At 39.6% G+C, this 23869-nt stretch overlaps 1 protein-coding gene across 3 annotated transcripts in view; it reads left to right on the top strand.

The window, feature by feature from the left end:
• The first annotated feature begins 24 nt into the window (after nt 1-24).
• CEP152 (centrosomal protein 152) overlaps nt 25-23869 on the top strand; it is a 30558-nt gene continuing 6713 nt past the window's right edge. For 2 of the 3 annotated variants that reach the window (XR_012788909.1, XM_075575643.1), the window contains exons 1-26: nt 26-321; nt 1916-2041; nt 3523-3629; nt 3840-3903; nt 4008-4349; nt 4472-4640; nt 4754-4894; nt 5747-5886; nt 6042-6242; nt 6788-6935; nt 7154-7245; nt 7488-7642; nt 9697-9907; nt 10189-10293; nt 12077-12207; nt 13043-13171; nt 14455-14590; nt 15153-15344; nt 17173-17439; nt 17673-17804; nt 19487-20110; nt 20227-20353; nt 20821-20997; nt 21959-22046; nt 22236-22315; nt 23638-23794. Coding sequence is in view for 2 of the 3 variants with exons in the window: in XM_075575643.1 (XP_075431758.1) it covers nt 1952-2041; nt 3523-3629; nt 3840-3903; nt 4008-4349; nt 4472-4640; nt 4754-4894; nt 5747-5886; nt 6042-6242; nt 6788-6935; nt 7154-7245; nt 7488-7642; nt 9697-9907; nt 10189-10293; nt 12077-12207; nt 13043-13171; nt 14455-14590; nt 15153-15344; nt 17173-17439; nt 17673-17804; nt 19487-20110; nt 20227-20353; nt 20821-20997; nt 21959-22046; nt 22236-22315; nt 23638-23794 (4205 nt within the window). In the remaining variant the exon portion in view is untranslated. Of the gene's footprint in view, nt 322-1915; nt 2042-3522; nt 3630-3839; nt 3904-4007; nt 4350-4471; nt 4641-4753; nt 4895-5746; nt 5887-6041; nt 6243-6787; nt 6936-7153; nt 7246-7487; nt 7643-9696; nt 9908-10188; nt 10294-12076; nt 12208-13042; nt 13172-14454; nt 14591-15152; nt 15345-17172; nt 17440-17672; nt 17805-19486; nt 20111-20226; nt 20354-20820; nt 20998-21958; nt 22047-22235; nt 22316-23637; nt 23795-23869 lie in introns of all 3 variants that reach the window. The other variant, XM_075575644.1, reaches the window with a different exon arrangement.

The raw sequence follows: 23869 nt of genomic DNA on the forward strand, positions 1-23869 counted from the left end.
GCAACCTAACTCCCGTCAGCGCTCTACCTAGCCTACAGTCAAATAACTCCGATAAGCTCCAGTTGGATGTGCCAATCGTAAAGGGGAAGGCGGTCCAGCCTCCGGCGAACCCTGCGTGCTGATTGGGTAGTGGCCCTGTCAATCAGGTGTCGGTTGGGCGAATGAGGGGATTGGCTCTCATTTTGACTGTTGAGAGGGGAAGTGAGCGGTTGTGTTGATGTCCGGGGGCTCCGGCGGGTGGCGGTCCTGGTGGGAGCGCGAGCGGCCGCGCGCAGGGAGCCGGTGACAAGGGGCGAAGAAGAGCCAGGTGTCGGTGGCTCGGTGAGTATGTGATATGGCGGAGACCCTCCCTGTAATGCAGTGTAATGACTGTCAGACCCCTCTGCCAGGGAAGGGCTTCATAATAATAATAATAATAATATATAAATACAAATAATATTTATTCTATAGAGTGTCGGTTTTCTTATATAGTGCTGATGGTGTATGCAGCGCTGTACACAGAACTTGGCTGGCACAGTTCCTGTCCCGCAGAGCTTACAATCTAATGTTGGTGCCTGAGGCACAGGGAGATAAAGTGACCTACCGCAGGTTACAGGGAGACCGCAGTGGGGTTTGTCCCCTGAATCGAAGTCTGTGTCATTTGTTTTTAGTCAGTGCATTAACTCAGGTGGGCAAACTGGGGGGCAGGAGATTTCCTGGGGGGGGGGAAGCGTGGTGGTTACAGAGGCGCCCATGGTCTTCCCCAAGTCATTTAAATTAAATGTGGGGGAGCGCGCGCAAGCGGCCTCTGTCATTTCTCTGACCTGGTCTCCGGTGTCAAGTGATGCAGTGTTGCCATGGTAACGTGGGGTCGTGATGTCAGAAGACGCCAGGCACCAGGTAAGGGGGGGGGTGGCGCGAGCAAGGGGGGGAGCAGGCATGGGGGCGCAGGCTGAAATTAACTCACTGAGGCACTCAGAGCCCCCCCCATTGATTTCCGAGGACCCCCTTATGTGATTTCCGAACAAATTGTTGATTTGTATCTTCTTGTCTGCAATGCAAAAACCCAAATGCAAAATGGGAACTTGAGAGTAGGCAGATGAGCAAATAGGCTGGAAATGGTCACCCTGCTAGGGGCTAAGTAGCCAAAGGATAGGATGGGCAAGTCCTGGGTGGTGAGATGTATAAAGGCAATTTTGATGCAAAACTGGTGCAAAGAATGGTGTTGATCTTTTGTCTAAAGATATCTTGTTCTGATATTTGCTCAGTGTGCTTCAAGAACACTTGTTTTATATTTGGTGCAATTGGGATTAAAAACTGGTGCAATGCGTAAATATATATTTGGCTAGTTGATGCATCACCACCCTGGTATTGCAGGTTTTTTTTTTAAGGGCTTATTTAGCTATTCAGGGCACATTTACTTTTTGGGATACCATGGCTTGGCAGGCACCTGGTATCACATTAAAGAGACCACTTTAACCAATACTGATTGGCCCTCTGTATATGAAAGGGAGTCACAGCCATTTTAAGGTTTTCACAGCATTTGTTTTTATATCTATTTAATCATAATTATATATCATAATGTATTTATAGTATTCTGCAGCATAATTGGAGCGAGAGACAAAAATAATTATATTCCTGAGATTGTATATAAAAAAATAAAGGCTGTCTATTTTCAGACCGCCAGAAAACGTATCCTCTGTGTGTAAAGTGCTGTAGGTGGTGTGGGGTTTCCATTTTTTTTTTTTTTTTTTAAATAAACAGCTTTCTGCATTGTATATAATTTTATAGAATTATAGGTAACATTAAGTAACCCAGTTCCACGGAGCACAGGTGAGAACTCTTGCTTTAGACCACGGCAGGTTTTGGCTTAACATTACAGTATATGAATTCTGTTTTTGTAATTGCACTGCATTCATTTTGTTTCGTCCAACAGACTTATAACCCATAAGGGTTTCCCATATAATATACAATGTCTATTGACTTTGATAGTGGAGCTTTACAGACCCAGCATGAGGACGATGAAGAATATGATAAGGAAGACTATGCCAGAGAGCAAGAGGTGAGAAATTGCTAGAGTTGTAAATATGATCTCATAATTGTAAAATAATTTATAGTGTCTGATTCTTGTTATACATAAGCAGTCACGGTTCGTTTATGGATTAAAAACCACTGAAAAGAGTAAGCCAGCTGTTTTCTGCTGCCCCAATTTCCACACAGATTGTGTACTCACCTTTGTGTCACAAACCACATTGGATATTCGATTACCGGTGCCATCTGCCATGCAGTATTTTTTCATTGTAGAGGTGTTTTCTGCTGCATTTATGACACATGTCACTATCATACATAATCAAGATTGATTTATGTTCTAAATCTATTGCCCACATCTTAGGCTATATCCTATCCCATATCAAAATCACAATTGTGCTTCTCATAGCACAACATATGCATTGTCTGATATTTTGCAGAACTTTCATTCAGTAAACTATGGTTATGTATAACTGACATAAAGTAGAATTTTTTTTCCCCTTCCCTCTCACCCCCCCCTTCTAAGAGATAATCCCTATATATATATATACAGTGTTCGACAAACCTATACATTTGCTCGCCCCGGGCGAGTGGATTTAACCCCCGGGCGAGTAAATATTGGCCCAAGCAGCACACGTTTGGTACTAGGTGGCGAGTAGATTTTTTTGTGTGGCGAGTAGATTTTTTGGTGATTTGTCAACCACTGTGTATATATATATATATATATATATATATATATATATATATATATATATATATATATATATATATATATATATATATATATATATATATATATATATATATATATATATATATATATATATATATATATATATATATATATATATATATATATATACACGCACACAAAACTGGAGGGGCAATCCTGTTCTTGAGCTTCTTGCCAGTGGAGTTACCAGGAAGCAACTGATGATGAATTCCTATTGCTCTAAAATTTGGCAGCCATTTTTTTTTTCACCTGGGGGTTAGATTTAAACCTGATAAATATCTCGCGAATAGAGGTCACCAATGCTGAAATTTGCACCGTAGAGCTTTGGGTGCCCACCGGTTCCTATCCAGCAACATAACAATCACTTGCCTAGGTGTCACTGCTTTGTAATTTGTGAATCTTAATCTAAACCAGGGTTCCTTTTTTAACAAGAGTCTTATCACAGTTTATTATTGTAGTGCGTGCAATTAGGTGAGAACTGCATTATCCCCACACAGCACGTAAGTATTTGCCACTTGAAAGCACATTTCTTGCAAAAAGAACTGTGAAAATATACAAGAAAAACGAACACAATTAAACTGCCAATTTAGGTTTGAAGTGGCTTGAGATTTAAGCAGACACCCTTTTGAGGAGTAGTACGTTGTACAGTATTTACTGTATAGCTTGTCTATTGCAGTGTCAAACAATTTGAGAAATTTGTGATTATTGATTTTGTATATGAAGTCATTGGAATTTTATCCTGAGATATATATTTATTATTTTTTATTTTTTTTCCCCTCAAGCTGCAACAGTTGTTAACTGATCTTCCCCATGACATGCTGGATGACAGTCTCTCCTCATCTCCTGAACCCAACTACAGTGATTGTAGTGGCCAGGAAATATGTGAACCGTAAGAAATCCCTTTTTGGTTTTGTGAAAATAAACTCTTGAATCATTTTTTGATCAACTAAATGACTACTTTTGGTATCCGATTTAGGATTTAAATGTAGTATTTTACGAATAAACTGCAAGACAATTTGGAAGGATTTGTGTATTTTTCACACGTACTCATTATGCATATAACACTGTTAATTGTTGTTGTTTTTTTTTTCTCCAAAAGAAATCAGCCCTGGGATCATGGCACAAGTTGGGGGGATGCTGAAGGGATGCCAAATTGCGAAAAAGTGAGTGTCGTGCTGGGTTAATTGGTCCCTCAATTGTAATGAAATCCTAACTATATGTGGAACAGTGCATTTGTCCTATTTAAATAAAATAATTTTTCTGTTAGGGTTATAAGAATGGTTATACTGAAAATCATTATCACGAGGAGTATGTGAGCAAACCAGGAGAAATTCTTAGAACCCAAGGAGGTGGAGATGAGATGTCCAATGGATGGGGCACTCTTCACAGCAATGAGGAGGAGAATATGTTTGATGGTAAATACAGCTATCCTAAGGAACAAGCTCATCATGAATCTAATGGAGAAGCCTTCCACAATGGAGAAGGTTATGATGCTCCAGGCCATTGTTCAAGTAGTGAGTTGTATCATCTTCCAGAGGACTTTCAGCCGTACACCAATGGTCACCAGCAGATTGAAAGTTACCCAGATGCTAAGCGAGAACATTTTCAGGTATATTGATGTGAATATAGAAAAACCATGACAATGAGGATCCATTGATTATTGTTAGGAGATAAGAGGACTGAACACCACAACATTATGCATTTCTCTAATTTACCTGTGCTAACTTGCAGAGGTTCATTGCATCAGAAGGAACTAGCAACCAGCCCGTTGAGTCTATTCAAGTGAAATACAATCCATACCAGTTAAATGTTGCACACAAGAACTTGGTGAACCAAGATACTGCAAAAAGGGGTGACCATTTTGATGAAATGCAACGGGAGTTTTTGGATACTGGTGAAAGTAAGTGACACGTAAAGTCTCTTAGAACTCTCCACTGGTTTAAGTTTTTTATTTTTTATTTATTTATTTATTTTATTTTTTTATTCTAACATGTACAAATATCCACATGTAAGGTTCCTCAAACAGCATGCAGTTTGTTCAACTTCAAGTTCTGTACAAAGCAAGAGGGAGACAGCTTGATGGACTAAATGACAAGTTTGAAGATAGTGGACGGCAAATAAGATATCTGAATCACCAGCTTGCTATAGTCAAAGGTAAAGTATGGGGAGTATGCACTGTATAATGCTTAACTGTTTTATTATTTAAAATCGTGATATATAGTGCCATCAAGATACATAGCGCTTCACAGCAGGAACACACGCGCCATAATATAACATAGTGGGAGTAAGCACTTCAGACATGAAAGGGAGTCCCTGACCCAAAGAGCTTGCAATAAGTGTTAAGTAGCGAGAACTTAGACAGTAGGAGGGTGATCTGGCAAGTGTGTCTGCCAGGGGTCAAGGTCAGTGAATGAGATGTATATTATCAGCCAGCGGAGCTACCCATATGCTTCGTTAAAGAGGTGTGTTTTTAAGAAAGGTTCTAAAGGTGGATAGAGAGGTTGCTAGTCCGATATTGAGGGGAAGGGCATTCCAGAGGTGTGGGAGAGTGCTTTAGATACAAAATGGGTAGACAGAAGACATCCTTGAGCAGAACGCAAGAGGCGGGCAGGTTTATAGCGAAAAATTAGGGCTGAGATGTAAGGAGGGGCAAAGGAGTGTAGAGCCCTAAAAGTGAGGAGAATGTTGCAAGTGATACAGAATTTTTAATAGGAATCCAGGAGAGGGATTTCAGCAGGAGAGACACTGGGACAGATGTAGGAGAGAGTAAAGTGGTAGCCTTTTTGGTCCTACCAATGTTTTTTTCTGCTCAACAATGTTGTTGCCTTAGTCTTGTAAAGTGACAAATTATGTTGCATGCAAAAAAACTGTATTGTAATGCATGTTGGATATGAGTGTATGATTCCACTAGTATACGTATGCACTTCTATATATATATATATCTATATATATCTATATATATATATATATATATATATATATATATATATATTTTTTTTTTTTCAGATGAGAAGGATGGTTTGGCTATCAGCCTGCAAGAATCTCATACACTGTTTCAAAATGCCAGAGAGAGGGAGATTCAGTTAGAAGGACAGATGAAAGCTTTGGAGAAAACGGTGGAATGTTTAACCACAAATGAAGAACACGTATGTCTATTAGTTACATTTGTAGTTATAGTAATGGGAATATTTGGAAAATGTTTACCACTTCTATTAACTTAATTAGCAATAGCTATTGATCACCAGATTTGCAGGAAGCCTTGCTTCATCTTTTAATGTACTTTGTTACTTGTTACTCATAGTTGAGAAAGGAATTAAAAGTTGCCAAGGTTGCAATGGAGAGTATGCAGCAACAGGTCCTGGACTTGCGTCGCTCTGATTCTATACAAAGAGCAAGAGAACAACATGAAGCTATTGTGTCCGTGCTCAAAAAGAAGAGTGAAGAACAAGTATTGGCACTACAACAGAAACTGGATGAAGTACATTCTGCACTCTTGGAACAGGTGTGTGTGTGTGTGTGTGTGTGTATATATACCTAAAATCTGAGGCTTAACTTAAACTTCAAGTGTAGGTTTCTCAATAATATTAAAGTTTGTTTAGTAATATTTTTTTTGCAGTAATATTTAGAAAGGCATAATGCTACCCAAACGTGTGTCGGTAATACTTCTGTAATTTAGTAGGTTGACATAACATTTCTGTAACAGTGGGATTGTAGTAGGCTTAACATAGATGGGCAGATTTTAGGTTGAAGGAACTATAGAACCATAAAAAGTGACACTCCATTTTGTTCATTTGCATATCTTCTACCAGAATCTGACTCTACAGTTGAGCTTGTCCGATATTTCAGAAATTATGTGGGGAAACTTTTTGAACATGTACTGTATGTGTTTTGTCGTCCCTATTCTCAACCCGTTGGAAAATTCAGGACCGCCGTTTAAGTAAAATGTTATATTTTGTTCTTCAGTAACTGGAAAACCTCTTCCAGCTGCTATTCATATTTCCATTTTCAGTTATAATTCAGTCTTCCATCTCCCCTCCCTCGTTCTAGAAAGAATTATGCTGTCGTTTGGAGGACCAAGTGAAGCGTGCTGAAAGAAATCAAGAAGAAAGCAAACTGGAAAAGACAGAAATTATCAACAGGCTTACAAGGAGCCTAGAAGAATGTCAGAAGCAGTGTGCTAATCTCTTACACACAGGCAAGAGACTTTTATAGCAGACTTTACATTTCTTGGTTTTTCATGTCTCAGTATTTTATCTTTAATATTCCGTCTCATTTTTGTTGGGATGGAAAATAAATCGAAATATTAGTTGCAAACATTTAAACACTTCTTAAAATGTTTCTGGGGAATGTTGGCTCCTCCGGTAGTTCTATAGATTTATTTTACATTTGTCGCCTAACTTTTTTTTAAATTAGGGTCCATACAAGAAGCCACTGGGTTACGGTTGCAGCTTCAGCAAGTCCTGTCTTCAAAAAACATAAGTGATGGCATGAATAAGGCATTACAGGTTAGTATTTTCAATGCAGCTTTATTAAAGAAATCTCTACCATCTGGTATGGTATTTAGACGCTGTTTTCTCAGTGTCTGAATAATACACGTTTTTCTTACATCCACACTTTGGTTCTAAAACCTGTACTCCACAAGTTTTTAATAATTTTCTTATAGTAAATAATTATTTATTTGTTTTACTTCTAGAACTCGTGTGTGATACTGTTGGGGAAAAATGACATATTCATTGTATTTCTTCAGGAAGAAGTAACTGAGCTGAAAGAACACATAACATTGTATGAATCTGCTGCTAAAATGGGGGTTTTCATCAATAACGGAGAGCAAGAAGATCTATCTGACTCCTACGTAGATTTGGGTATTAAAAAAGTTAACTGGCAAAAAACACGATTCCAAAGGTATTTATACTCTCTAAAACATCTGTCTAATGTGAGTAATGAAATGATGAGGATCGTACAAATGCAATTTAGTTTTTAACCAACCTGGTAATTTATTCTTTGTCCACCTTTCGAGATTTACTGTTGCCTTCTAATTCAAAACTCCTGACATAACTAGAGATCTTCTCTGGAATCAGGGGATCCCCGAAGCTGAGGCCTATGTAAAATAAATTAAAAAAAATAATAAATAAATTTTGCTGCTTGTATTGTTCCTTTAATCCAAATGAGAAATATAGTAATTCCTTTTTAATTTGAGAAATGAAAACAAAGTGCGGAATTCATCTAGTTAATTATACCTGTAGCTATAGAATTCCATTGCTATAAATTACCTACGTATTATTTTTCAACAAAAACTGAAAATGGAGTCGAGTAGGCGTTTAGGCCAGCGTAATGCAGTTGATGTGGTCTACTTAGATTTTGCAAATGCTTGTGATACGGTTCCACACAAGGTTGGTGTACAAAATAACCCCAATAGTTGATACTAAAGACTTCGCTCCAGGTATGAACAGCAGGGACTTTCAAAATTGGAAACAGAAGGGTCTTTGGGATGTTTACTCAGGGTGTGACTCAAAGATCTGGAGGGTAGAAACAGTATCAAAACATTTGAACAAATTAAGTCGAAAAAGACACCCCACATACTCTAATCTGGAGGTATCTAAAGAATTCAGTATTTTATAACAAATTTTCACCCCGTCCCCAATTAACAAACTTTGAAAAACTGTAATTTAAAAACAGAAACTAAGGGACATATATCTAGGTTATACGGAGAGGTAGTCTGTTCGGGAGCAGCCTATTCTAGGAAATTAAGCTATGTAGCACAATTGGAACAGGACCTAGGTGAAACATTTTGTAGACGAGAACTGGGCGGAGATCTTCATGGCCGCGGCTAAAAGCTCAATCTGTACGACGTTAAGGAAGAACACGTATAAAGTATTAATGAGGTGGTACCTTACTCCGAAGAAATTATCTACATTTTATATCAGGATACTCCCCATTGTGTCCAAAACAATGTGGAGGGGAGGCAGATCTCTTACACATGCTGTGGTCCTGTCCTCGGGTGCTGCCTGTCTTGGAGCATATTAGAGATTGGCTACAGAGTATCTTGGGCCTCACAATCCCACTGGATCCCTGGCTGTTCCTCCTGAACCGGCCGGTAGAGGGGATTTCCAGAATACAAAGCAAATTAGTGGCGCACTTTGCAACAGCGACAAGATGCGAGATCGCAGCACTATGGAAACAGAATGAAATCCCAACTATTGCGTCAATTAGAAACAGAATTTGGTACGTATGCCAGATGGAAAAATGTATGAGTTTGGTTAATGATACTGGCGCCAAAATTCTAAAAGTCTGGATATTGTGGCTAGCACAAACGGACATCCCAGGAATAAATGGCACTTCAATTTTGCTATGATAGTAACAGAAAAACGCACTCTGCTGACTCACAGGAGTGGGGAAATAGATATAGGGAGCCCTAGAAGAGGGATGTAGATCTGGGTAGCGGAGCTACGGGTCACGTGGGAGGAACTGCCTAGAGAAGCGTCAGGCGCATCCTAAGAGCAGAAGAGGACAAGTGAGAAGTCCGAGAGGACAACCCCCCCCACCCCCTCCCCTTATTTCTTTTTCCTGTCCACAGTTACAATCCCTCTTTCTCGTTTTCTTATTTAATTTTTGTTACATATATGATTGGTTGCATAACTATGTTGCTGTGTCAGCAGACCAATGTTATACCGTGTTGTATGAAGATATATTTTCAATAAAATGAGTTATAAAAAAATAAAGCAAATTGGACTCAGGTTTCAATGCAGGTGCATATATTTTTACTAAGTTACTGGTGTTTTTAAGCAGATGAACCATTGTTTAAATTTTTATTGCAACCACTTTTATTGCTTCGTGGCCAATGGTGCAGTAACGGCTTCTGTGATTTAGGGAAGAACCAATTTTGAAACTCTCTCATATTTGGTAAAAGCAAAGCCCCCTCCAGTTTAATTAAGCACAACTTTATCTGATATCTACAGGGCTATGCGAAATAAGGACATTAGGAAGGACCTTTCTACAGAAGAGATCGCTATAGAACTTAAAGCTGAACTTGAACGTTCCTTAAATAGCAATAAAACAAAAAGGCATCAGATCGTTCAGCTGCAAACTGATCTAAAGGGATATCGGTCAAAAACAGAAGAACTGGAAAAGTTACTGGAAAAGGCAGAAAAAACTGCTAGAGGCTTTGAGGTAATCATTTCAAGTCTATCCATACCTCTCAAGGTATGGATAATATGTAACGTGCACATAGCGGGATTGATGCATCAAGCATGGTACCAGCGCTCCTCATGTGGTGTTCATTCATGTCAATTGTAGTTAATGGCGAATTGTGTGTGCTAACCCATTCTGTGTGCTTGTGATGTGTCCCAGCACTAGTAACTTAGCATTATCCATGTATGGTATGCTCCTTACTAACTGGTGGCTAGGACTGAATTGAGAAGAATATTTATTATATTATATTTTCTTTAAAGCAAAAGGATCCTGTATCTCCATACGGGCACGCACCAAGTGAGACTCTCAAGGAGGATATTCAGAAACTTAAAAGTGATAAGGATATGTTGCAGCAAGAAGTTGAGGTAAGTTCATATAGGAATGCAAAAGGTGGATCTTGGGTAGGAAATGTACATAATAGAAGCCCTATAACATAAAATTCTTAACATAGCAATCCCAGCAGCTCACTTTATTTGTTAGAACCCATATTAAGTTAACTGCGTGGGAACCTGGAGGTCGCCAGAGCTTGGCTGTACTATTCTTGGCTCCGGCGACCCCAAGGTTCCCAAGCTATTTACTGGTGAAGGTACCGGCGTTGGTTGCCGCCAGGGGAACAAATTGCAGTTTAAATCTTTCACGTCACACGGGTCAATTGGACAGCCATTGAAAACTCAGCTTGAAACCAGGAAGTAACTTCTGTACCTATAACAGTATGTCAGGAACCGGGGGATCCCTGGAGCTGAAAAAAAGCTCAATATTAACTGAAGATTTCAGTCCTACTTGGATCACTGATTTGTTTAAAAAAAAAACAATATTATTGGTTTACATAAATATAATAATCCTTTAAAACAAAAAAGGTGATTTTTGTTTCTATGGTAGAAACAAAATGCATTTCAAAAAACTGTTTTTTGTCTAACCTCAACGGGGCAATCCAAACTGTTGTTGTTTTTTTTTTTAATTTTCTTGTTTCAATAGTATTGAAGCAGTGGGCCTCCAAAGCTGAGCCCCATTTTCAGCTGCGGGGGACACCCTGCTTCAGAGGTGCCGGGATCTCTTGCAAGTTTAAATGTCCTGCGTCACATGGGCCAATAGGAAGCCGCACCAGATGACGTCACGGCTTCCTACTGGCCCACAGGGTGCGGGAGCTTCAGAAAGCTGCCATTACGTGAACCCTGCTCGCCAAGTGACTACCGGCATCCCCTATGGAGGTAAGTATCTCCAGAAGCATGGGGTCCCTGGGGTGGAAATAAATGGAGTTCAGCTCCAGTGACCCCCTGCTTCAATACTATGTAAAAAAAAAAAAATGGGGGAAAAGCAGCCCGCTTAGATTGCCTCTTTAAGTCAGTAGATCCTGTCATTTTTCATTTATTTCATTATTTATTTTTCTTCTGTAATTTGAGCCATGGGTACCCTGAAGGTAAGTGTTTGTTTAGCTCTGGTGACAGCCTGCTTCCCCAGATACTAACCAGTGAATTTACCAGTGTTTGACAGCATTTAAATTGCGGCTTCCTATTGACTATAGGGACACCTGAGATTTGGCGCCAGTTTTATTTTTCTCTGGAGGTAGAAGAAATACTAGTAACTTCACCTGTAAGTTTCCGGGGAAGCCGTGGGGTCCTCTAAATCTTGTTTCGCTCCATGGGACAAATGTGGTGGTGGGGGCGGGGGGGGGAAAATAAAAAGCATCATGGATTTCTACTTTAATGCTCTTGCTCCCAGTCAGATCAGTTAAACAAAGTGTGTGGGGGGAAGGAGTTGGAGGCACTTTTCCTGTTAACGACGGGGCAAAACATGTTCAGGGGCCCATGACATTATACTGAAGGAAGTACCTAAAGAAAGACAAACCTGTCTTCAGCTTACTATGTTGAATATTTAAAAATACCCATAAGTGGCTAAAAATAACACTTGAAGCACCCAGATTTGTCCTTAAACAGGTCCTGGTCATTGGTTTCTTTTGGTTTTGGATGGGACTGCAACAATATAACCTAATTTTTCTTGGCACTGGGGCATAAAGTTGCTTGGTCTGGTCTTCAATGAAGGCTTTTTTTTTTCCTCCCCTCTTTAGACCGGTTCTTGTGTGTCTAAAATAATTTCCACCTTTCACGTTTTTTATATTGTTCCTTGTCGTTTTTATCTTTCTTTTTGTAGAAACATTTGATGTGTATCAAAAAACTTGAAGCAAATGAGGAGAAACTGAGGGCCGCCAACCAAGAGCTTTGCAATGAAATGAGAGGAATGGTGCAGGACTTTGATAACGATAAACAGGACGCTGTTGAGAGGTAATTGGCATCACATTAATTAGCTCAGGAGCAGACCACTCCAGTCAAGTGCCACAAAGGGGTCAGGTTTTCAGGATATCCCTGCTTCAGCACAGGTGGCTCAATCAGTGGCTCAGTCAAAGACTGAGCCACCTGTGCTGAAGTTGGGACTGATTGAGCCACCGTTGCTGAAGCAGGGATATCCTGAAATCCTGACCTGTTGGTGGCCCTTGAGGACTGCAGTTGGCCACCCCATAACTAGCTATCTTATTTCCCTACACGAAATAAAAAAAAATAAAAACTACTTGAGTTATCAATAATACCTTGTGTAGGAATTTTAGCATTTTAAAAACCTTTTGTGAAATGCCAAATTCGGATCCATATCTCCGATGGTCCCCCTGGTACCAACCCCTGCTGCAGAAACAAACTGGACACTTTAAGTCTCCCACAGCACGCAGTGGCATCAGGTTTGCTGCTGCGGAAGATGTAAGAACCAGTTAGTACTAGCAGCACCTAGAGTTCTCGAGAAGCAAAGGATGCCAGGAGCTGAAATGTACTGTAACACTGTTCAACGTTTGAGGTTCCCACCCCCCTGCTTACCTCCTATGCTAAGAAAAAGGGGGCTAGTTATTTTTTTTTTTCATTTGACATACTGCAATGTCTAACGTCAAGTTAAATTGATCTTGTTTTAAATGGTACATTCATCATTTGAAAATGACCATGGCAGTAATCGGTTACTGTGCCAGGAATGGTCTTACTTTTTTATTTTATCTTTCTACTGACGTGAGTACATTTTGCACAAGTAATCACAATTGTTGAAACTTTCTTCAAATAAAGTACAACTGTATTCTTACAGATGTGAGCGAACATACGAAAAGCACCATGAAGATATTAGGAATAGTTTACGAATGGAGTTATCTGAGAAGTTTTCATCAGAAAAAGAACAGCTGTGTCAGACCTACGAAGAAAACATATCTCAGTTACAGTAAGATAATGTCATCTATTCTGAGTACTTTACATTTCTGCGAACGAAAAAAAAGTTGCATCATATTAATTGGTATCAAGTAATCCTTAACATTTTAAAGTGTAAACTCTTAGTGGCAGTGCCTCCCTTTGCCTTGTGTTGTCATTTACCTGGCACGCTTATCCCCATTATTTGTATTTTATTTACCTTGCATAGTTACATTGTAGAGGAGGTTGAAAATAAGACACATGTACAAGTTATACCTAGGCTAGCTTTAGACAAATACTTACCCTATATTTGTACGTACAGTGTACTGACCCAGAGGAAGGCAAACTAAAACCCCAGTGAAAGATCCTCTAATATCTCATATGGGGAAAAAGAAATTCCTTCCTGATTCCATATATTGGAGGATTACTTCCTGGATCAACATCCTTCCCATGTTTACTTATTTGGTATATCCCTGTATACGTTTCCTTTCAAAAAAAGATGTCCAACTTTTTTTTTTTTTAAGATATTTATTGTATTTGCCATCGCGGTCTCCATGGGTAATGAATCCCACATTGTAACTGTCCTTACTGTAAATAATCCTTTCCTTTGATGCTGGTCTAATCTCCATTCCACGAACCTTTAAGGTATTACCCCGTGTCCTTTGTACTACCCTTGGGATGAATAGTTCTTTTGAACGCTCCTTATCTTGTCCCAGAATATATTTGTATATAGTTATTATATCCCCTCTTAGATGCCTTTTTTCTCATGTAAACAAATCTAATTTAGTTAGCATCTCCTCATAAGTCAAATTTTCCATCCCCTTTATTAATTTGGTGGCTCTTCTCTGCACTTTCTCTAGTTCCATAATGTCTATTTTATGGAGTGGTGCCCAAAACTGTACTCCATATTCAAGGTTGTGATCTTAATAATGCTTTATAGAGGGGCATAATTATGTTTTGTGAAAGAGGGTAAAATCCTCAATCTCCTATTCTGAGGGCCATCACAATGTCAATTTCTGAGAATTAGTGGGGGCTGATTTCTGCTGGGAGCGACTGCACAAACCTCATTCTTGCATGCAACTCACTCCTTTTACTCAATGTGGAAGCAGACAACGTGGCTGCTGTGATCCTAATGCCTGACTTATGATCCTTGTGACTTTATACACACACACACACACACCTGGGTGACCCCCCCCCCCCCCACCACCCCATCATCTTCCTCACATCCAATCTTCACAGTTTACTACCTTGACTTGTAATTCAGCAACACTATTTTATTAATTATTAACCGTATTTAAAACATGGCTGGCTTTTCAGGTCACGGATGAATGAAATGAGCCACGAGCTGACAGCAGTGCAGGAGTGTTACATTGCAGTCTGTAAAGAGAAAGATACTTTGGAAGACTCTCTAAGAGAAAATCTGAAGAAAGAGCTTCAAATAAATGAACAAAAGGTAGCGTTTGGAAAACATTTTCACCAGAAATGCTTTCGAAGTATTATGACTAGATTTGATTAAAATGACAATCTTGTGTTTCGAAAAACAATAATGTATACAATATAGGAGTGTTATATTTTATTGAACTTTTTGAGGCAATCCAACCCCCATTAATATCAGCTTCGAGGACCCCTTTCTTCTGGAGATACAGACCTTCGTAGGGGTGGTTGGTAGCCGTTCGGCTAGCAGGGATCACGTAATGGCAACATTTCAGAGCTCCCGCGCCCTGCAGGCTGGGCCAATAGGAAGCTGTGACGTCATCTCTTGTGGCTTCATTTTTGAGGTATGTATTTCGGGAAACAGGGGGTCCCTGGAGCTGACATTCTTGATCTGCCGAGATGGCCGATTGGGTCGTTTACGCCTGTTGTAGAATAAACCTAATTCTAAACACGACAAATGTGCAGTCTGCCTCACTCCTGCAGAATTTAACAGATGTTTTCACTCTGTTAATGGAAGGATTTTCCTGCAGTGATTTATATGTTTGTATGTATATAAAAATGTGTATGCATTTCTTGTGTAGTTCAAGGACAATTTACTGAAGGAAACAGATGAGACTTTGCAAACACTAAAAGCTGAACTAGAGGATAAACAGCAATCTGCTCTGTCACAAGCAAAGGTGCAGTGGCTAAAAGAAAAAGAAGCTGAACTGAAGGAGCAAATTCAGGTTCAAGTAGCGTTATCAAGAGAGAGCTGGAGGAATGAGCAACTAAAGGTACTTAAGTATTTATTACTTTTTAAACCTGTGGTGAAGGGAGGGGGTAACAATGCTATTTGGTTACCCCTGAAACCGTAGGGTCCCTGGTAGCTACATGGGACCTGGGATTATACATGTCAAAAAATAAAGTGACCCCTGCTTTTCCTGTTTACATGTTCCCTTTGCCCTAGAACTGTGAAACTTCTTATGTGCAAGTTTTAGGTGTGGTATTTGGGTAGAAATGCAATTATTTTGTTTGCGGCAGTTTGGGGGCCGAAGTTATGGTAGTTTTTTTAATTCTCCCCGGCGGGCAGGCATGATTTGCTGGCACGCGGAGGGGAATTACACCGGGGCAACCCAGTGTCCCCCAGACCCCTGATTTTCGAGCCCAAATATCCAAAACCCATTTCCCTTCTAAGTATACGGTTCCCCAAAGTCCATACTTTATTAAAGTGTACTTTGTAATGTATTATACATTTGTTATAAGACTCTATACAGTCAGCCAGGGCATCTGCATAGCCGCCAGCATGTCTGTAGTTCACAGAGGAGAGGATGGTCCAGAGATGAGAAGACCATTTGGTGGGCGAGGAAGGACTAATTGCCAGGTCCGGAGAACAAAGGGCATCCTGTGGTGACACTTTTTTTTTTTTATATCTGCCAAACTTGGTGGCGCCTTCCCAGCACGCGTCAGTGAGTTAGCTGGGGGAGACACAGCTCGTAGGCGCTTCTCCCATTGTCTATATCATATTTCCCGTTCACCCGGCTTTTCGAGCCAGCTTGGCACTCCTCCTCTGACGTCAGCCAAGAGTCGAACCCCTCTTTCTATTGGCTAGTGGGATAGGGATCCCACGCTCTGATTGGTCGTTCCTCCTACCTGCATGCTAAGGATAGCTTAGCGGAGTGTATGTAAGGAGATGGCCGAGGCAGAGAACGAGGGCATCCAGTGACTTATGTCGATGAAGCTAGGGCGGCTTTTCAAAGTTGCTCTGTTACAAATAGCAGAGCAACAGGCTTAGTTTTGAAGCTAGGAAAGTCTGCGTCGCAGAGGCTAAGTCCCGTCTTTTTTGCGGCCAAGTTCTACAAATCGAATGTAGCGGTCGCGGTTAGGATTTCTTGCCGAAATCAATGCCAGGACGATCAGGACAGGGTCCCGGTCAGGGTAAGCCCTTGCAAGCGGGCGCCCTGCACCTGGAACGGCTAGATTTCAACCCCCAGGCCCCAGTAAGTGCGTATATGTCTGTCTTTTGTATTTCTGTTGTATTTCCGAGGTTTTTATCCAAATAAACCCCATTTAATTTCACTACTGTGATTGCCTATTGAATAATCCCGGTATAAATTTGTTAAAAGACCTGGTCTCCCGTGACACCTGTTTTACCCCAAGTCTTTTCAAACCACTAAAATGAAAGGACCATCTCTTCTCTAGTATGAATTAAATTAGGTCTAACTTGGGGTAAATTGCTTTTATCAGCCCTTTGTGATATTATCTGTATCTTTTCAGGGCAGCGTAATATGAAATTATTTCAGATGCGTGAACGTACTGTGCATAGGTGTATGGGGACACTTTGTAGAAATAGCTTTTCATAGCTGTATCACGTTTGCTAAGGTATACAAGAAAATGTAACTTTATGATTATTTATTCTAAACCTGTAGTTAAAGATTAATGAAAGCTTACATCATAAACATGCTTTTATGATCCTTGGAGGTACCATGATATATTCTTAAATGTATTTTTCCCTTAGTCTTTTCAAACCACTTAATAAAAAATAAAATAAAAAACATACATGACATTGAATACTAGATTTCCTTTCTTGTTTTATAGTAACATCGTCTTTTTGCTTTTTGATAGATAACTGAAAAAACTGTCCAAGATATTGAAAAGGAGTGGACGCAAAAACTAGATAAGGTTGTACAAGATGCCAAAATAAAGGCTCGGCAAGATTTTGAGGAGCATGCTGTTCAGACAGACCAAACACTGACAAAAACTGCATTCGATATAGAGCAAATAGACGAATTAAAGTTTCAACTCCAGGATGCTTTACAAGAAAAAGAAAGAGCTGCCCGTGAGGCCCGACTGGGATTGGAAATCCAGCATAATGAGGATATTTCAAAGCAGGTAACTGACTTTTTATATGTGAACACGCTGACTGTATTTTTGTGTGTGATTTTATTTATTGTATTAAAACAGATATGAGCGCTTGTATTTCTTTGGCAATTCACTTTTATGCAAAGGAGAAGCTTTTGCAGAATGTGTTTATTGCTTCTGTACAAAATGGACATGCTCTGATATAAAATGTAACGTACAATCTCTGAATCTTTCTGGTATTACATTTTGCTTTTGTTTGGTAGGTGGAACTGGCTGTAACTAAAGCCCATGTGCGATGGCTGCAAGAACTTACCAGTCTTTCTGAATACAAAGCACACTTAAAGTTGGCGCAAGAAAAGTGGGAGAAAATAAATGAACTTAATGTAAAAAAACAGGTATCAAATTAAAATCTTTGAATATCCTTTTTCTGCAAGAAGGTTAATTAAAGAACTATAACGGCTTAAACAACTCAGCTCGACCAAATATTTGTACGTATAGAAACACACGTTCACAAATATGCAGCTACAGAGAACATTGACCTCAACAGACCTGTAACATATTTGTGGATAGAAGTGAAAAAATAAGTGCGCAACTACAAACAATTCAAAAGTGAAGTGATGATGTGTAATAAATAAAAATGTGACCTTGTAAATACAAAATGATTTAGGGAGCGTCTGCAGCTGTGGCACCAGGGATGGCTCAGGTACCCTCTAATTAGACAGAAAATACAAAACGCTGTTCAACTCTCTGGTCCGGCGCTTCCGGGTTCGTGACGTCACTCGGCGGCGACAGCACGTCGCGATCTTTCTAAACACCGAGTTGGCTCGCAAGGGAGGGGTGCAAAGTCCAGGGTTCACAGAGTGATTAGTTCCAACGCGTTTCGAAACCACAAGGGTCTCTTCATCAGGGAATATTGGCTTTTAATCAATGTAGCATTTAAAAGCTACATTGATTAAAAGCCAATATTCCCTGATGAGGAGACCCTTGTGGTTTCGAAAAGCGCCGGACCAGAGAGTTGAACAGCGTGTGTCCCGCTGCAGCAGAGACTGCTTAACCTGCGGACACTACTTGTCTGTATCACGAGCTGGCTGAACTGCATACCACCTTGCCGGAGACCATTCAGGCCTTATCCTGAGATCGAGCGATCGTGACAAGGAGAGCTACGTGTGCCTTAACCGATGACATCTCCACTGGCGTCCTGATTGGTGCATGGGTAACATTAACCCTTGAAATGCCTGATTAATCTGATTTAATGTACGCGTAATACTTACCTCACTTGCTTGGTTACGAATATAATTTTTAATGCACTATGAGCGTTGTGCGCTGTGTTTTTTTGTATTTTCTGTAACATATTTACTTGTAAAGTGCCAACTTTCTGCAGCGCAGTACAATGGGGATACAGAGTATTGATAATTACATAAACAGAATTACATACAAATATAAATAAGCACAAACTGATCTAAAGAGGTAATGAAGGCCCTGCTCGTGAGTTTGCAATCTAGACTATAATATGGCCCAGTCACTGTTTTTGTGTTCATTAACAGACTATATGTTATCACATCGTCTAAATCTGCTTTAACAAGTTTAGGGAAACCATCTGAAACGCACCCTTTTGCGTTGCTGCACATTTGCCTAATAATGTAAATGTTCCTGTCATCCGACTGTATAGAACTTTCTACAAACCATGCCTTGTGTTCCTAGGCTGAGCTACCTTCACTTCTCTTATGCTTCGGGTGCACACGGGAATGTATGCACGGTCTACTTTTTGGATAACATGGGGTTGGTCCTGTAAGGTTGTTTGACTACTGTACTTGGGAGTGACCGCCTCCAAAAATAAAATACCTTATCAAAAAGTACTCTAGTATATATAATTTTATTTCTATCGCTCGTACAGCCCTTTACAAAACAATGAATAAAGCGCAAACAACGGGGATAACAGCAGCACATAAATGATAACGTACAGTAAGGCAAAGGGAGGCCCTGCCCAGAGGTGCTTTCGATGTAAGGTATTTAATTAGGTAGCTTTAACTGAAAAGAGTCCATGATGTTGCACATCTCCCTTTTCACTTTCCCTTAGATATCGGACGCTCTTGCTGCAGCTGAAGAAGATTGGAAAAAGAGAGCTGGGAAAGCAGATTTTAATGTCAATCAAAAGGAGCTGGAAGAAAAGATTGCCTCCATGAGCAGAGAGCTGGACATGAAAAATGAGGAATTTCAGGCTAGGCTGAAAGTGGAACAGGCAAAGGCGCGTGCTCAGTGGAACAAAGAAAAGCAAGAAGAGATCCACAAGATCCAGGCCCAAAATGAAAAAGATTACCGCTTATTTTTGGATGAGCATCGGAGTAAAATCGGCGATGTACTTTCCACAGCCAAAGGAGATTTTGAAAAACAGAAATGTGAGTTGCTCTCTCAAAAAGAGGCCGAAATCAGAGCACAATTGAATCATAGCCTCAAACAGTGGGCATCTCAAGAATCTCAGCGAGTGCAACAACGGGAGAATGAGATTTTATCAGACGTCGAGCAGTTTTTAGATGACCTTCATAATGAAGTCATCGACAAATGTGTTGTAAAAGACAGATTATCGAGTGTGCAAAGCAGTTTAGACGTACAATTTCTTGAGAAACTGAGAGCCTGCCTACAGAAAGCCATAAAAGGCATCATTTACGAAGTACTGACCAAGGCAAAGGAAGAGTGGAAAAGGGTAATATTTTACTGTATAAAATAAATATTGAAAGTGGGACGTGTGTGTAAATCTATATCCATACATTATTATTAACGTTGTTTGAAACTGAAGGTACTTTTTTTCTTCTGCTGTAGAAATGTGATGAGTCCAAGGTAAATCCTCAGATCCATGTGGCAGAAGGCGAACCTGAGACACGAGCATCCTGTGCCACCAGCAGAGAAAATGGGCAAAAGATGACGGAGATTCATTTGGAGAGCAATGGTACATTTTATTTCCTTTGAATGCTTATATTGTTTCAAACATGTTTTGTCAGTCATTTCAGAGGAAGGTTTGTTTTGTTCCATGACCGCCTCTTCTCCTTGTATTTGCAACTTACACTTTCTCTGTCCTATAACCTATTCTTAAGCAGGACAAGGCTTTACTAAATAAATTGCTGGCGTGACATCGCGATTGTACCATCCCTTAAGTTGTTTTTTTTAAATGTACTACATTCCATTGTTTTTGTCCTTTGCCAAATTTCTGTGTACCACAATGCAACATGAGGAGATGCTTGTGCAAATGACAGCAATATCTCTGTTTTGCATTAAGTATAAACAGAACATGACATGAAGTTGCTGGACTATTTCTTACAAGTATGTTTTGGACACTTGCTATAATATTTTGCTCATCACCTAGAAGTCTTGGAGTTTGCATTCTGAAGTTAACTTGCACATCTTTGACCATTATAGATCCAAACTTTAAAGGAAAAGATGGCAGCCATGGATATTCTTGTTGTGAACATTGCTTACAACATCTTGAGAAATCAAAAAAGCAGTGTCACGAATTAAGAAGCAGGCTGGAAAAAGTGTGCCGACACCTTCAGCAGACTGTAAAGGAGCAAAAACTAAGCGCAGAGCACTTGAGAGGTTGGAATAACTTCTAAACTCAATACCTTCAAAGTATTTTTAATGGGAATTTGATAAGTAAGCCACGTTGCATAATGTATAAAACTAAACTAACGGAGGACTAGTTTGGGAGTAGCAAATATTGTGCTTGGAAGTACGACTTTGAATGCTAATTAATATTTCACTTACATTAAATTCCATGATGAGATCTTCTGACTCTCTGGGTGTATCCTTTTGGCATTCCATCCAGATGGGAACATCGGGACAATGTGGACCTAGGCCTGCACTTTTGTAATGCTTATGAGTGAAGGGTAAACATCTCTACTAATGATCTGCAATTTACTGAATAGTATACTGTATGTAATGTCCCCCTTGACTGCATTAACACTTTTCCGGTAGACATGAATAATTGTTCCTATGTTGATTCCTTATGTGCAACTTTTTAAATGCCTAACTACATGTTTTATTTGCGAGCTTTAGATTTATTGTCTTTACTTAAAAAAAATAAAATGTGTTTTTCTTCTCCCCCTTCCCCGTAGCTCCTTAGTCCGTACAAAAATAGCCAACATCCAATAACATTTATTATGCTGTTGCCCTGCTCCATGGATTTATGGCATATGGAAGGAGGTCATCTCCTATAATCTCTCTCGTCCAGGTTTACACTAGTGCACCATTTAAGAATTTTGAGTCTTAAACCAATAACATATTTTTGTTTATGGTCCAAAAAGCTGGAGCAGTTGACATAATGATAATTTGTATTCATCTAGCCCTAACCATGTAGGTTGCTATGTAGAGAATGGATACTAAAATGCAATGAAATATCATACAATGAACATCCCAAAATGTAAAGCAACCTAGCAAGGAGTCCTCTCTGTCCCGAAGAATTAAACAAACTTAAAACATTACAGATGGAAGTTCCAGCCATATCTCAGGAAATATACATTTCCTGATACAATTAGCAACGTCTTTTCTTTCCCTTAAGAAAATGAAACTGCTGCAGAAACACTGAGAAAAGAAAATGTTGAGTTACACAACAAACTTGAAGAAATGAAAGCAACAATTACAGCAAGGTAACTTTCTATTTGCTGTTTACTGCCACACTGAATATGTGGGTTATGGAGGTATTGCTGCTGTTCACAAAATAGCAGTGCTGCAGAGCTGCTCATCTTCCAAATTAGATCTTGACATGAACACTGTTTGTTTTCTCTGAAACTGCAGTAATGTTGCTGCATTCTTATTTTGTGCTCTTGTAATTTCAGCTTTCAACCACAAGAGGGCTATGAAAATGCTTTGGAAGAAATGCGTGCTCAGTATATCAAAGCTGTGGACAAAATAAAAAGTGAGTTAAAGGACCTTTTTTGTAATTTCAGTCTCCGGATGTTTGGCTGGCAATGTGGGTAAAATTTGAGTAAAACAAATTAAGAGGTATCAAGACCTTTAAAAACATTTTAGTAGTCTATTTCACAATTTAATGTGCATTTAATACTAAATCTGTAAGTGTCCATTCAAAAGGAGTTAAAGATTACAACATATCATTTTACTTTGAGCAACCGTTTTTTATTTAATTTTTTTTATAAAACCCTTCACATTTTTAATCAGACCTGGCCTATGAATTTTAAATGGTTTAAGGGTTTTAGTTAAAACAAAACCGCACTTTAAAAAGTTTAGTGTGCTTTACTTCATGTACTATTTGAAGGTCACAGGTCAAAAATTAAACAGCAATACTCCCACTTTAGGAATGTAATTATTTTTCCAGAATCAGAACCGGGGTGTCCCCTGGAGCTTAACCGCGCTTATTCCAGGCCAGATGTTTAACTTTTTATGTTCCGGTAAAATGAATGTAAAATAAATGATTTACTACTGGGTCTGTCCAATAGTAAGCTGCAGTGTCATGCTCAGATGACATAGAGGCTTCCTATTGGCCTGTAGGAGTGAGGCATATTGATTTCCCAAAAGGGACCAGAAAAACCATCACATATAAAGGTAAATATCTCCAGAACTGGGGGGGGAGGAGTCCCTGGAAAGGAAAAATAGCTGAGTGGATTGCTGCTTTAATTATCTAGTACAATCCTAGATCAATTAACATTTTATAACACACTTTGCAATAGTATAGCTGAAATAAGATCTTTTTATGTTGCTTGAAGTGCATCTGTTCTAGTTTAAAACTTTATTTAAGTATATCGACCAGCAAAAATGCATCATAAACATGAAGCAGATGTTTTGAAAGTTCTGTTCACTCTAATTATAATCTATGAAAAACTTATTGGGCCGAACAAAATGGACCACATGAGTAACCCTATATTTTTCCAGTACCGATATGGCGACAAGAATTTTTTTCCCCCTACAATATAGGGCAGGGAGGGCGTGCTGAATGACAGTCCTCAAGCACCTCCCCAGCCAAGAGGTTAGGTTTTCAGGATGTACCTGCTTTAGCACAGGCGGCTCAATCAGTCCCAGCTTCAGCCACCTGTGCTGAAGCAGGGACATCCTGAAAACCTGACCTGTTGGGTGGTCCAAGGACGACTTGAGCACCCCTCATATAGGGTACAAACAAGAAAAAAGAAAGGTTAACAGATTTTCTAATAAGGCTTTTTGTTTGGCCTTTTAAACTGGTTTAATCCTTCCGTGTGTGTTCTTAACATATTGCTTTTAATTGTACAGACGATATGCTTCGTTATATCCATGAAAGTAAGGTGAGAGCAGCCGAAATGTTGAAATCAGAAGTTTTAAGAGAACGTCAAGAAACTGCTCGAAAAATGCGCAAATATTACTTGACCTGCCTGCAGCAACTTCTAAAAGATGATGGGAAGAATGAGGGGTGAGACGTGTGCATAGACTTTATTTTTTCGTTCACGTTTTTATAACAAAACATGGGTGCTATTTGTGCTTGGAG

The sequence above is a fragment of the Ascaphus truei genome, chromosome 18 (assembly GCF_040206685.1).
Source record: "Ascaphus truei isolate aAscTru1 chromosome 18, aAscTru1.hap1, whole genome shotgun sequence".
In the NCBI taxonomy this organism is placed as follows: Eukaryota; Metazoa; Chordata; class Amphibia; order Anura; family Ascaphidae; genus Ascaphus; species Ascaphus truei.